This window comes from Haemaphysalis longicornis, unplaced genomic scaffold, assembly GCF_048455015.1.
Source record: "Haemaphysalis longicornis isolate Haplotype H1 unplaced genomic scaffold, Haemaphysalis longicornis Haplotype H1 scaffold_2, whole genome shotgun sequence".
Classification (NCBI taxonomy): Eukaryota; Metazoa; Arthropoda; class Arachnida; order Ixodida; family Ixodidae; genus Haemaphysalis; species Haemaphysalis longicornis.
Window position 1 is genome coordinate 260907055 of NW_027526295.1, and position 13779 is coordinate 260920833.

The 13779-nt window shown below is 49.4% G+C and overlaps 2 protein-coding genes across 5 annotated transcripts in view; one reads left to right on the plus strand and one right to left on the minus strand.

Annotated features, from left to right (window-relative positions):
- LOC144167763 (oxysterol-binding protein-related protein 9-like) overlaps positions 1-844 on the minus strand; it is a 46075-nt gene extending 45231 nt beyond the window's left edge. The window contains exon 1 of the mRNA XM_077696944.1: positions 713-844. The gene's annotated coding sequence lies outside the window, so the exon portion shown is untranslated. The remainder of the gene's footprint in view (positions 1-712) is intronic.
- Positions 845-928: 84 nt separating this feature from the next.
- The window catches only part of LOC144170514 (uncharacterized), a 59082-nt gene continuing 46231 nt past the window's right edge, over positions 929-13779 (plus strand). For all 4 annotated transcript variants that reach the window (XM_077700359.1, XM_077700360.1, XM_077700362.1 and 1 more), the window contains exons 1-7: positions 929-1044; positions 5162-5472; positions 8776-9007; positions 9316-9447; positions 11014-11175; positions 13268-13408; positions 13470-13649. In XM_077700359.1, coding sequence (XP_077556485.1) covers positions 978-1044; positions 5162-5472; positions 8776-9007; positions 9316-9447; positions 11014-11175; positions 13268-13408; positions 13470-13649 — 1225 coding nt within the window. In that variant the 5' untranslated portion in view covers positions 929-977. The remainder of the gene's footprint in view (positions 1045-5161; positions 5473-8775; positions 9008-9315; positions 9448-11013; positions 11176-13267; positions 13409-13469; positions 13650-13779) is intronic.

A 13779-nucleotide genomic window follows, 5' to 3' on the forward strand; every position in this document is an offset into this window, starting at 1 on the left:
GACTCTATAATCGCCCTCACTATTATCTTCCTCCTTCGCATCGACTCCGCGGACTTCATTACCCTCTTTTCTTAGTGTACCCTGTTGTGTGTACGGGTGTGTGCGTGTGTGTCTAACGAGCCGAGTGTTAGAGTATACTTGGGGGGGGGGAAGCTCCCCTGCCCGCCTATTGTGTGCCTTACTCCTTCCCTCGTGTTTCTTAAGCCGAGCTTCGTTTTCTTTGCCTGTATTACCCTCTCTGTCTATTTGTTTTGGATTTCCCGTGAATGTTAAGTAAATTTCCGTTGTTTCGAAACTGTTTTCTCGTGCCCCGTCTCGTGCCTCACGCCAGCGGCCAATCAGGCGTGGACCTATCGCCGGTTAGCAGGTCCGAACCACATTCTCGAATTCGAACGTAAGGGGGAGTTGTTTGTCGCTCCTCCCGTCCGAGACATCGGCCACTAAATTATTACTTCGCTTAATTCTGTGACAGTAACACAGGCACAATACCATGGATAGAGCTAGTGTTTGTGGCGCAGGGAAGGGAGTGCACGTATCCCTGCATTATAACCCAAGTTACAGGCGTTATTAGCAGACATATTCCACTCATTCAAGACAATGTTGCCTTACGCCTAACGAGTAACATCTAATTCATGACATTACCATGCGCAGAACGTTCTTAGTACACCCCGCTTGTGCAGAGTTCTTTACAACGACGACACTCGTTACCTACCCGTGCCTTCCAGGCTGGCGTTGTCCTTTGTAGCGAACATGCTCCGTCGAAATTCCGTTGGCAGTGAATTACACCACAGCCTGTGGCGCCACTTTTCATATCCACTCCGGCGTCGGCGCATAACAGTCAGCGGATCTCCCGCCAAATAGAAGAGAGAGAAAGGGTTTAGGAAGTGTGCCTTTCCGGGGCGGAAAGGCAAACGCGTGCGAGGCCCGGCGCGCGGCGAGATACGGTACACCGGCAGACCGATGACTCAGTTGCCGCCATGGGTTCAGGCCCCTGCGCCTTCGGAATCCTGCTGTCTGCTATTCTGCTCCAGCATGGCTCGATGGGTGAGTCTCAGAAATTTGGCACCAACAGCAGCTGACTTCGATCTTGCGTCAGATTGCAGCGCGCCAACTATTCTGTACAGTTATAAAAAGAAGCTAAAGGAATTTTCCCTTTGACGAGCGGCGTCGGTCCGTGAGTTTCGTATCTTTTATTCGTACGGCACACAATCAAACTTGGCAGCGCTGTTGGGTGCAGTTCAAGGAGTGGCGGCCCTCTCTCCCAGTCTACATCATGCATCCGCGAACGAAAGCATCGGTTTGCAACGATTATTTGCAGTCTATCGGTGGAGGTCAGAAAATAATGCCATGGGGCAGCGGCTTCGGCAGATTGCAATATAATTTTGCTACTGCAACTACGAACGTTGTATGAAAAGTAATCAGCGTACGTGTGTTCCAAGGAAACTAAGATTTCTCACTTAAGTGCGTTGTCTTTCGTATCTTTCCCAGCACTGCTCCGGTGCCGCTAAACAGTAGGGAAAATAAGAATTGGTTCTGAAACCACGCCCGCGCGCCGAATATGGGGCGTCATAACTATGCATATTATAGCCTGTCAGGTGTTCCTTTAACCACAGACAACAGATAAAACGCTTACAGCATAAATCCAGGCAAGAAATATCAGTCATATTCATAGAGAGGTTAACTCCCGCACTTTTCAAAAGTTCTTTGCATATGGAGGCAGCATGCACCATGGCTCATACACAGTCTGCGTGATGCGAGTGGAAACACTGTGCTATATTTTACTCTTCCTTATTCTTACCTATCACCGTAATTTTCCCTTATACAAGTCCACCCTTTTCTGACTTGCGGGGTCGAGTTGATACGCCGGTAGACGTATAGTCGGGTACATTTCCAGAACTCAAAACATCATACAACCGCTTCTTTCGCTAGCTGGTTGGTATGCTTAACTGTGACGCAATACACTCGGAAACGAGACATAAAGGAGACGACGCAAGCGCTGTTCACCAACCAACTAGCACGACGCGAGCCACGGGCCCTATAAAATGCCACTAACGATGACGGTGAAACATCTCCAGTCCGGATAAAGAAGAATGGACGGCTTGTTTCTTAATGGTTTAATACATCCACCTCACCTCAGTGCAGAGACGATAGTAATAGCGGCATCATACTTCTGCAACGCGAGTTAATACGCTATATAAGATTAAGTGCCTAGAGCCCCGCGTTCGCCGGTGTATCTTGTGGAATGAGTAATGAAATTATATGGAGCAAATAATTATTTCGTTCCAATTTATTTAGAAAACTGCGATCCAAAGAGTCGCTAATGCAAACGAGAAATTCCGCTGTTTTCAACTTTTTACTTTATCTTTCTGTATATGTAAATATGCTTTTCTTTTTAACCCGTTCGTAAGAATCGTAAAGTGATGAATGTTGTTCTACTCTTAAAGAGAGATGGTTCTTAGGGAAAATATTGTCGTTAAATAAGCATGATGTCGTATCGATGTGAATACAATATTGCAGCTTCGCAAATTAGCTTCAGGGCGCAAGCTACCCTGGTTAAAACAAACGCGGATTGTAAGCGACGCATGGCCAGCCAGCTCTGGTGTTTGTACCCGACGATAAGCCTCGGGCCACTCGAGGAAAATATAGAGCGACAAAGCAAACAGTCCTGCAAAAACCATACGCAGGGCTTTCTCACGCCACCACGTGGATCGCTATACGCGACGTCAAGACTTTTAACCAAGCTCGTGGATGGTGCCCCTGATAGTCGGGCCGGATTAACAGCGCTGAGGGCCCGCTTCAAAAACACAGGGGGGCCCCTCCCGCCCCTACACCCTTACCCTCACGCCATTCTTTAGACGACGCTTTTTAGAATTCGCTGCAAAGAATTCATGTCGTATTTACTCGAAGAATCTCCGGAGTGTTTATGAATATCGCCTGGGCGTCTACTTTCTCCCAGAGCACGGGGAGAGATTGTCATCGGAATTGGACTAGACCAGAGTACAAAGATACATAGACAGCATTAAGATTTTTCGGGCTGGTTGGTTCGTAGTGCAAGAAGGGTACACTGCGCGAGAGGTTAATACGAAAGGGAAAAAAAATACTTATGCGACACTTAGAAGTGCAGTGCAGTTGTTGTAGTGTTTATTCCATTCATCTTATTTTTTCAAGCCCTCGGGGTTGACCCCTAAGCCCGGAGGGCCGGGTTCATTTGAACACTTTGGAACCTGGATAATCCGCCCCTGCTGATAATGTAAATGAGGGACCTGTTATGCCCAACTTAAATCTAAGTCATGAGTTTGGAGCCAGTTTTTGAAGGATTTCACGCTGGGAATGTTCCAACTGCGTCTCAAACGAGCATGCACTTGAATCACAGACCACGCATCGCGCCTGCGGCTCAAAGAGGTCATCTTTGGAGCGAAGGCAGACTCAAAATTCTGCACTTTGAATGATATACTAGACTTTGGGAATCATTTGTGAATTCGCCATCCTGAACGGAAGCTTTTGCACATTCGCTCTACTGCGTCGCGTACTCAATGCTGGCGGCTAACAATTGGGTATCTATGAATTGCGGAGAAACGAAAAATAACGCTTCTTCTTTTTCTTTGGCATTCAATGGCATTTGATAAACCCGTTCTGAGATCTACCTCTTTATTGGCTTTCCGTTGCATGACATCCACTGCTAGCGTGGAGAAACTAAGCGAAAGCTACCGATGCCACGGCGTCCCCCTTGATCGACATAGCAGAGGGAACCGTGCACTTGTGACAGTGCTGCCGGGCACACCTTTGTTCAAGCAGATAGTGACGCGATGAATCTTGATCGCCGGCAGTTTCTGTCGTCGGTCCCCTAACGTATGTGCTAAGCTCGAAAGTGTCTTCAATGTCTTGGGCGACGAGCTGCTTCAGCGCAAATCGGGCAACGAAGGGGAGAGCCGTTTCCCCATGCATCACAATCGAACACATTGGCATATAGGTGGTATTCATTGAAAAGTTTGGCTGACAGTTTCTTCGCTTGGCAACACTGGAAACGGCCGCATACATGGCCGATGAGCCACGGACATGGCGCGGCTTGTGCCACTGCGCCCGCACGCCGAATTAGAAAAACAAAAACGGCGTGCGTCATCTGCTCCGTTTCAACCCGATTTTCAACGGTGGTGTCAACAGAAATGTTATTAATCGCACTAACACTGGACTCGAGGCATTACTTTGCGTTGGGTGGGGTAGAAATTGGAACGTTCAACATAGCACGGACAAGTACCGCCGTCCCGCGGAGCCCAACGTAACCAGTGACGGCGCACTCACATGGTTGCCTGCATGCGTGGCTCTCCAGTGAATACAAGCTATACTTTACCTCGCAGACACCGTGCTGGCCGCAGCTTGTAGAGTGGCATCGTTTTATACGGTGGCACCCCTATAACGGTATGTCCCTTGACGCGAGTGACCATGTGCTGCTCAATTTAGTGGCAGCACTAATGATTTTCGTCGAGACTGCTTCCTAACGCACTTCATCGATACTCTGAGATTTATTCACAGTGCCGCCGGGGCCACACAGCGTCCTAATTTTGAAAGAGTCAGCGTTCAGCATGTTGCAGCTATCCGGCGGTCTACGAGGAACTGGAAGAAGGGCTTGTGTTCGGGCTAGTTGGTATTCCATAACGTTTATCTTAAGCGCAGAAAAAAACACGGACACATAAGATGCAAAGAAAGCTGTCGACAGGAAGCTTTATTTGGTCGCGAATGTTTGGTGAAATCTATCTCTCTTCACAGTGATCATGGAGAAGGAATGTGCGAAGCATCTGTAGGTGCATATGTGGGAACATGGACTAATACTCTCTGTAGCCTAATACATGTGCTACACGGTCGTTTCAAAGGCCTTCGGAAGGCCGTTGAACCTATTGTCTATCGAGTGCCCCATTGTAAATACATAAGGGGCAGTTGTGGTGGAGTGTCCAATTGTCAATTGAAAGTCTCCGTGTAGAACAGGCTAAAGACTCAGTTAACGGCATGACAGCGAATTGGGACAATTCCTGAGTGCGAATAAGACATGGCGTGTGCGCATGGATCCGGAAGCCAATAGTTCCCGGCTGCCGAGCACTACAGTTCTGTGAGCAGCCCGTGAGGAGGGCGCAACTGAGCTGAGTGTGCCTCCTCCTCGATGTCGCAGCGAGGTTCGACGCCAACCTGACGCTGAAGAGCTCGTTCGGACAGCTGCGTCAACGCGCCCGGTCGCTGGTGCTGTGCTGGAGCGAGCAGCACTCGCCGGCGCGCATCGTGTTCGAGCGTCCCGGCGGGCTCCCGCGGGGTTCGCAGAGGATGCTGCAGGGCTCCGAGGCCCACAGCCTCATCCTGCCGGGCACCGCGGGCCTGTCCCGCACGGGCCTCTTCTCGTGCCGGCTGGACGCCGGGGGCATCCCCACCACGGTCGACACGCTCAAGCTGCCGCCCAGCACCTCTGCGCAGGTCGAGCCGCTGCAGGTACGCGGGGCATCGAGCGTGGCTGCTGTAGAGCAGTTGATTGATTGATTGATTGATTGATTGATTGATTGATTGATTGATTGATTGATTGATTGATTGATTTATTGATTGATTGATTGATTGATTGATTGATTGATTGATTGATTGATTGATTGATTGATTGATTGATTGATTGATTTTTCTGTGTCCGCGTGATTGGTGATCTCTAAAAAATGTACGGAGAAAGAAACAAGAAAACTGATAGAGGAAATGTGCATCGGAAAGGCGCATACCCTGCCATATACGCCACGGCTTGCTTCTTAGCACGCCACGGAGAAGGGCAACTTACTCTGCCAAAACTTGTCGGTCCGTAGCTGTATCAACAAGCGCCAAATCACGTCCAAGCGGTCCCCGAAGTCGTTTGAAGGAGAGACTTTGCGCATCGCTTTCGACAGTAGTAGTATAAATGTTTATTAGCCACAAGGGTGACAGAAACATTGTTATCGGTAGCCGTTATTTCATAAAATTTCAGCGCTTTGTTTGTGTGCGTCGTCTCGCCCTTTGTCTTCGGCTGCACTGTGTATCCCGAAACCATTCTGTGTCAGTTAGCCCAACAGCGCACTTTATTAATCGTACTATAAAGAAAGCAAGGCTCTCCGTACCGTTGGTTACGCACGGGCTTTTATGTTAAGCCTTCGTACGTCGTTTGTATTTGTGTCATCGCAAGTAATTTCTCTAACAAGATTTCGTAGTATTCACACAGCACTTCCTTTTTATTCGTTGATGTTATGAGTTCACTGCGATAATGATATCCCACCACTTCCCTGTAGGATAACGAGCACCATCCGTTTTCCACATTATTCATTCCGATACCTTGAAGTTTTTCTAGGTCATTCTAGGGGGGATAGCAGTGGGTTGTAAATATTAAGTGCAAGTGCAAACTCAGTCACAAACAGGGTAGTAAAAGTTCGGAAAGAAATCTCTCTCAGGTGGCAACGTGATAAGCAAGGATGTGCATTTTACGCCGAAGCTGTCTATGGCTGGGATCCACAAGCGCGCGTCTGGAGACGGAGCAAGCGTAGACCAGCAATTTTCAGTGTATAGAAAAATTCATGGAGAAATAAAAAGGCCCTAGGGCTTCCACATTTTGGTATGAGACGTCTTCCGTTGCCCCTTAAAGGGACCCTGCAAAACTTTCTGAACTTTCCTTGAAATCTGAAATGCTTGCAGAACGTAGTCACCCAACCCACCCAGTACTTAGATTAGGGGGTCGCAAACTACCTCAGCCTGAAATTACTGCTCTATGCCCATCAGACAACTTGTAAACTTGCTCAAAAGATTTTTTTCTCTTTCCCGGTCTTGACGTTCTTCGACGGCTCGAATTACGCCACTAAGGCCATGTAGCGGCTGTTGACCGGTTTTCCTTCAGTTGCAGCAGCGAACGCTTTTCGATAGCAACTTAAAAAAGAAGCCACAAAAACAAAACATAAATGGAAGGTTCATGTGGTGCGACGAGCAAATCACGCAGTGCCGCTCCGTGCTGGTGATAGCTATAGCTTCCAGACGCGAAGGAAAGAGTGAACGCGGTTATCAAAAGGGTTGCAGGGTCCCTTTAATAAATACCTTTTTACCAATGCGTTTGTGACGTCGACGTTAAGGGAATCAGTGTAAGCTTGTCTAATCAGTGTAAGGCCGGGTTCAGACTGCCGTAACTGACGTAATAACTTTAAAGACTGTCGTCACTTCACGTCTCAGCCAACCCAACTGCGTGAGACGCTGTTTTTTTACGCCCATAGATCACGATATGGCTCTTGGGTCGGTAGTCTGCCTAAGCTGGCTTTTACACATAGTGTGTTTCACAGCCCCACTTTATAGCCCTCCAGCTTTTCTGATGGAGGCGAAAAGCAAAAACTCCCGTGTGTACGAGATTTCGGCGCACGTTAAAGATCCCCAGGTGGTCAAAATTAATCCGTAGCCCTCCACTACGGCGCGCCTCATCGCCTGCGTTGCGTCGGTGCGTTAAACCCTACAATCAATTAAACAACTTTATAGTCCTCACCACCGCCGTGCCTCTTTCAGGAGTCACGTATGCTCCTCGCCACGCTTGGCGTCTCTCTCCCCATTAGGTTTCATACTAATATATACTGGTATGAAACTCTTATGTCTCTCCCCCCTGACATTGCGCAATGACGCACGCTCTTCGGAGGCCACCTGAGCGGCGCACTGCAAACGTCACTGTCCCCACCCAACGTTCGTGTGTCCTTAGTCTTTGACGTAAAGATCGCGCCACTTTCCTTACAATCCAACGTAGCAAATCACCAATTTCGCTCGACCCCAACGTAGCAAATAAACTCACCAGAGCTCGAACTTTCCTCTTCGCAGACTAAGGGGTTCTGATTTTTTTTTTTTTTTTTTGCGTGGGTTGGGTGAAGGCGCTGAGATGAGGAGGACGTACAGTGAGTTTAAAGTCCGACCGGCGTTTGGAGCTACGAAAGTTGGTTCATTTAACCCTTTTGGCATTGGCGTCCTATATTTAGGACATGAACCAAAAGACTTCTAACATGAACTGAAAAACGGTGTTAATGCGGGCTCGTTGGTACATACTTAGTTTTTATAACAGCGCTAGGACAGGACACAGAAGAGGCGACACGAGACTGGGCGCTGACTAACAACCCTGTTTGACTAACATTCTTGTCAGTCAGCGCCCAGTCTCGTGTCGCCTCCTCTGTGTCCCGTCCTAGCGCTGTTATCAAAACTAAGACTTCTAACAATTTGAGAACAAAACCAAAAGAGCTAGTTTTCTGGAAAATTGTTCTTCAGGGATGCCTCTATCGATAGATACTGCCATTGTTCGTTTTTCTTTTCGAAAAATGAACGCTGGAAAGAGGCAGGCATTTCAGTGTAGGCCAAACTGACATCAGGGTGGCCCCAAGGACAGAAGTCTTATTTTGATGACATGGCTGTAAATCCAAAAATACTTGCACTACCCGCCCTATTTATTGTATGTGGGCTCACTGCTTTTCAAATGTAAGGAAAATAAGCAAAAACATTCTGCTGTACATTTAAATTTTGATTGCCTGATGACCTAATTAGATGTGATGCTTGTAAATCGCTAATTATTTGCATCACAAGCTCAATTTGTAGTTTGTAAGCTTAAACGGTCCAAGTATTAAAAAAAAACATACGGGAAATTTTCCTTACAAATAAAAAATTCAGGGCTGGAAGGGTCAAGAAAGACCCGTTCGCTATACCCTGTCACGGTGCTACGGCGTCGCTATCTTCTGCCGTGCGTGTGACGGCGCCGTACGTGGACCCCTGGTGCAGGCGTACGTGGTGGCGCACTCGGGGGACACGGTGCAGCTGAGCGTCACGAAGCGCGTGCACCTCGACGAGAAGCTGGTGTGGCGCCTCGAAGGAGAAGAGCTGTCCGACTTTGAAGGCAGCGAGACGGTGACGCTGGTCAACGTGGAACCCGCCGACGGGGGCGTCTACGAATGCCACTACCGCGGCAAGAGGGACGCCAAGCTGCACGCATGGATACGCCTCGCGGTGGCCGGCGAGTTGTTTTCCGTTCAGTGCACGAGGAGAAGGGCTTGCAGAGCTGCTTGTACTCTCGGGCTTGTAATCTCGAGTTTGGGGCTCAGTCCATAGCGTCATTTCACGTAATGCTCGCGAGCCAAGCGCGCAAGGCGCGTTTCCCCTTGGCGCTTCTTGGCTATTCGTAGTAAAGCAAAGTTATAGTGGTGGCTTAGCAAGTGGCGCCTCCTGCTCTTTCTTGCTGTCTCGGCACTCTTCCCCCGGGCATTTTTTCGCTCGTGCGGAGTCCCACAGCTCGGGTGAATCCTGGCCATCGCGTGTGCGCAGGATGCCCGCGCGGCAAGTTCGGCCCCACGTGCCGCCAGGACTGTCCTCCCTGTCGCAACGGAGGCGTGTGCCACGACGTCTATGGAGACTGCATTTGCCCCGCGGGGTTCGCCGGTCCACACTGCGATACACGTGAGCTCCCGAGCGTTTGGCCTCAAGTTGTGGCCGATATAAACGCGCAGGCTACACTGAAAGGCAAAGGGTACGACGGCTGGGAGCGTCCACACTCTTCATTAGGCCCCAGCGGACTCGTCTCGAACGGTGGTGGGGTGGTGAAACTATATTTTGTGTAAAGGAGGTTCGCGCCCGAAAGCGGCAGAAGCCCTCAGTTCAAATGTCCTGGGGCGGTTGTTGTCGTACGTGCCCTGCCCACCAACTGTCGCTGGTACTGGGGGTCCGAGCTGGACAGCGCAGCCTCCCAGTGCTCAAGTGGTGGGGTGCGAATAATGGGGCCAAGCCCAGGGGGTATGCTGGACGAGAGCAAACGTTGGAGATGATCCTATCAAGTGCGCAGTCGACGACTTCTTCCCACCGTTCCTACGTGAAGTAACCGCTGCGGGATCCAGTTGGGAAAGGAAAAAAAAAAAAAACTTCTATAGCATCCTCTCACGTTTCGGAGAGTTCGTGAGGGAGTTCGCAACCTAGGGCGGTAAAATAGGAGACACCGACCAAAAGACACTGCTGAAAACTTTAAAAACAACAAACATGACGTTTCGGCTTCGCTACGGAAGCTTTGTTCACAATCTTGTTTGTTGTTTTTAAAGTTTTAACAGTTTCCTTTGGTCGGCGTCTCAGTTTTTACTGCAACAAGTCTCCCGACCGGACGGGCTTCCGTTAAACCCTCGGCTTCTTTTCGCAACCTAGTTCAGCGAAAACATCAAGACAGCCTATATCGGCCCTTTAAACGTCCTCACATAAAAAATAACTAGCAGTTAGACTATTCTATAACTCGTATCAAGAGCGCTATCAATTCAGCTCAAAGGGACTTCATGTGGGTTCACAACCTGCGACAGCAAATATCGCTTCTGAAGGATTCGCTCATTGCAAGCTTATTTGGGTCGCTAAGAAACAGCTCAGCGGCAAACAGGACTCTGTTGTTGCAAAGCTGCACCATCCCGCATGGGTGACAGTTCAGTTGTGAAATCAGTTACCCTGTTTGTTCATTTACGGCAGACGCAATCATATTGTTTTCTTGCAAACAAACAGCTTTGTCAACCCCATCTCCATATGATGCCCAGCATAGCCGGTGACATAGCTGACGGTTGCAATGCCGTTATAGTCCCTCTCATTTTACAATACTGAATTTGTAGTTTTCTAATGTCGGTATTGAATAGCACGGGCGCGCAAGAGTAATACCGGAGTCTTTCAAAAGCATTGAAGGACTGTGGTAATACCATGCAGTGATCGCTACAGCGCCACTGATTTCGGCAAGCCCCATACGTCCCCGGTGTTTTCTGGCGTGAACTTTAGAATTGATTACTACTTGAAAGCTTTATTTTTTCTTCTTCCATCACCTGATCAGTAGGAGTCTGCGCTGACCAGCTCGGCTCCGGAGCAACACGCTCTGGTCGACCGGGCACTGGAATCAGCGCGGGCTCGCGGCCTCCTGGACTTGGGAGGCGGACCATTTCCGCTCTTACTTCTTTTCATTTAAGATAAATAAACGTTTATCTCTCTCTTCATTGTGACTGGTTGCAGCGTGTGGTCCGAACCGTGTGGGCGCGGCGTGCGAGCGCGTCTGCTCCCCGGGGGCCCCGCAAGACGCCGAGCGGCGAGGCTGCGCCCTGCACGTCTTCTGCAAGCCGGACCCCATGAGTTGCTCCTGCGCGCCGGGCTTCAGGGGAGCCCAGTGCAACCAGGGTACGGGTCTTCTCTCTCCACTGCCCCTTTTAGATTTCTGCCCAGAGGCGGAGAGGTATACCGGAAGTCTAAACGATTCTCGAGATCATAGACAGAGCAAGTGTGTCACGAATCTACTCTTTCGCACTGTGGCGTTCATCTATTTATTTTTCTTGGGTTGGTGTTGTTACTGATTTTTTTCGCGTCGTTTACTTTTCATTTTGTTTCAGTGTTTACATTAACGATTTTCTTTTTAATTGTATTTTTATGTCCGGACTCTGCTGGCAGCATTCTCTTGTTTTTCTTTTCTTGTTTTTTTAACGTTTCTTGTTTGTCTTCTTCCTGCTGTACCCCTAATGTTCAGATATTCACCACTCATCAACGTAGTCACACCCCGTCTGGTGTAGCAAGCCTTGTCCCTAGCAGGGCTGACCTCATTAGTTCACATTAAAGAGCATCCTCTCTCTCGCGCGCGCTTGTGGGCGGATATATTACGAAGAACAGCAACCATCCGTATACAACGAGACAGGCAAGAGCGCAGAAGACTGTGCCAGCCAGCACCTCTCTTTTGCGTCCATTGCGGACGACCGTGCTTCCTGTATGGAGAGTGTTCGTTACGTTTCTCGTAGAGCGCATACCTCGATAGCCCCAATTTCGTGGTTTGCTGGCTGCGGTTCACCGAAACCTGTGACTTCTTAGAAACCTGCTAAGAGCCGTAGAGTATGAAGCTGCGAACCTGTATACGGGCGGTCACTTTCCGGAGGAACCTAAAATGAGCAAGTTACGATGAAATGGTCGGATGTTCCTGTCGTTAAAGTAGTCCAGAACAGTGGTCTCAGAGACTGCCTTCAGCAGGTCACAAGACGGTAGCCAAGTATCCAAGTTACGCTGTAGGAAAGTACCAAAACTTTATCGTCACAGATGCAAGAACAAATGCTAAAAAATTATTCCTGGTGTTTGTGCTGACAAATAATACCCCAGGAATGCTGCACATATATACAGGAATCCTGCCCGTAGATTAATTAACTTTTCGGTTATGTCATACTAAGGGCTGCGCGCCCTTCCATAGTTCATACCACAAGCTAGGTGCAGCACTGTGGAGGCTACATTGTTGTCAACAGTGCGCCCACTGAGGGCGCCTAACTTGCCGTGAAGGGGGTCCTGAAAGGACATTCCCTTCTCCCCTCTCGGCAAGTGGAACCGCAAGGCCCCGTCGCCTTTTGTCGCTTCCTTCGCGGTGAGTTAGGCGCCCTGGGGGGGCGGGCTGTTGACAAAAATGTAGCCTCCACAGTGCTGCACCTAGCTTGTGGAACGAACTATAGATAGGAGCACGCAATCTTGCAGTTTTTTAGACCCATACACATTGGAAATAGACTTACTATACACAGGAAGGGGATGTGCGCGCAATAAACAATTGTTATTTAGCGCTTTTGGTGTCTTATGTGCTCCTCATTCATCCCTGTCAAGCTTAGCCGGAAATTGGTATTTGTAGACAAGTACCAGCATGCTCGATTAGGAGCGTAAAGCTTAGAAAAGCTCAACTCGAAGGGCTTTTGAAAAGCGCAGTCAATACCCAGAACATGTTGCTCCTCAGATGTTCGTCAGCACTGAAAGAGTATGGAAATTTTATCGATGGTTAAAATGATGAAACAGTGCAGCTTTTTGAAATTGCCTTGATCCCCCAACACGGTGAATGCGAGACAGTTTTTAACTTGTAGATAGTTTATAAAAAAAATCGAAGATCGCAGGCCAACTCTGTGCGTTGCATGCAAAAAACTGTTTGTCTTTCGTCGGAACAACTGCGTTAATTGAGCGTGCTCTTGTCGATGCTTGTGCGTTAAACAGTTGCAGTTTGTACTAGCCTGGCGAACAAACAACCATCTGGTCATTGAGCCCGTGTAGAACTCCCAACGAAACATGCGACACATCTTCGTACCCTGTTCTTTTCTGGATATTTCCCCCTTTTTGCGTATCCGTTCTTTAAGTAGCCACTGATGTCGTCGTGAAAGGATTCAATACCACATTGCTTGCACAAAAGCATTTCCATAAAAGCCGTATACTTCTCACGCGGCGTACTTGCCCCCCCCCCCCCCCCCCCCCCCCCAATGTCCAGAGTGCGATCGGGGATTCTATGGAGCCGACTGCTTGCAGCGTTGCCACTGCGCCATGGCAGGAGACTGCGACTCCATCACGGGTCGCTGTCCGCAGGGGGGCTGTGCCCAGGGCTGGACAGGGGAGTCGTGCCACATTGAAGGTACAGTGTCTTTATTCAGCCAGTGGCTTTGGGATCCGTGAACGAGAGGGAAATCCTGCAGACGGCAACGCGCCGACGTCGACGAAGGCCCTGCCGACACAGAAGCCCGACTGTCCACCGGGCTGGTTCGGCAAGAACTGCTCGCGGCAGTGCCATTGTGAGGACGGCGACGCCTGCGACGCTTCGTCCGGCCATTGCCCGGGCTCCTGCCAGCCTGGATACTCGAGGCCCACCTGCTCTGGTGAGGCTCCTCCCGAACGCGGAGCTTCGTGGATGCTGCTCATGCGCACATGCAGACTCACAGCTCGCTATTCATGCCACTGCAAACGCTGTCGCCTGGTGTGACGCCTTATCGAGGCTCTCTCACTTCG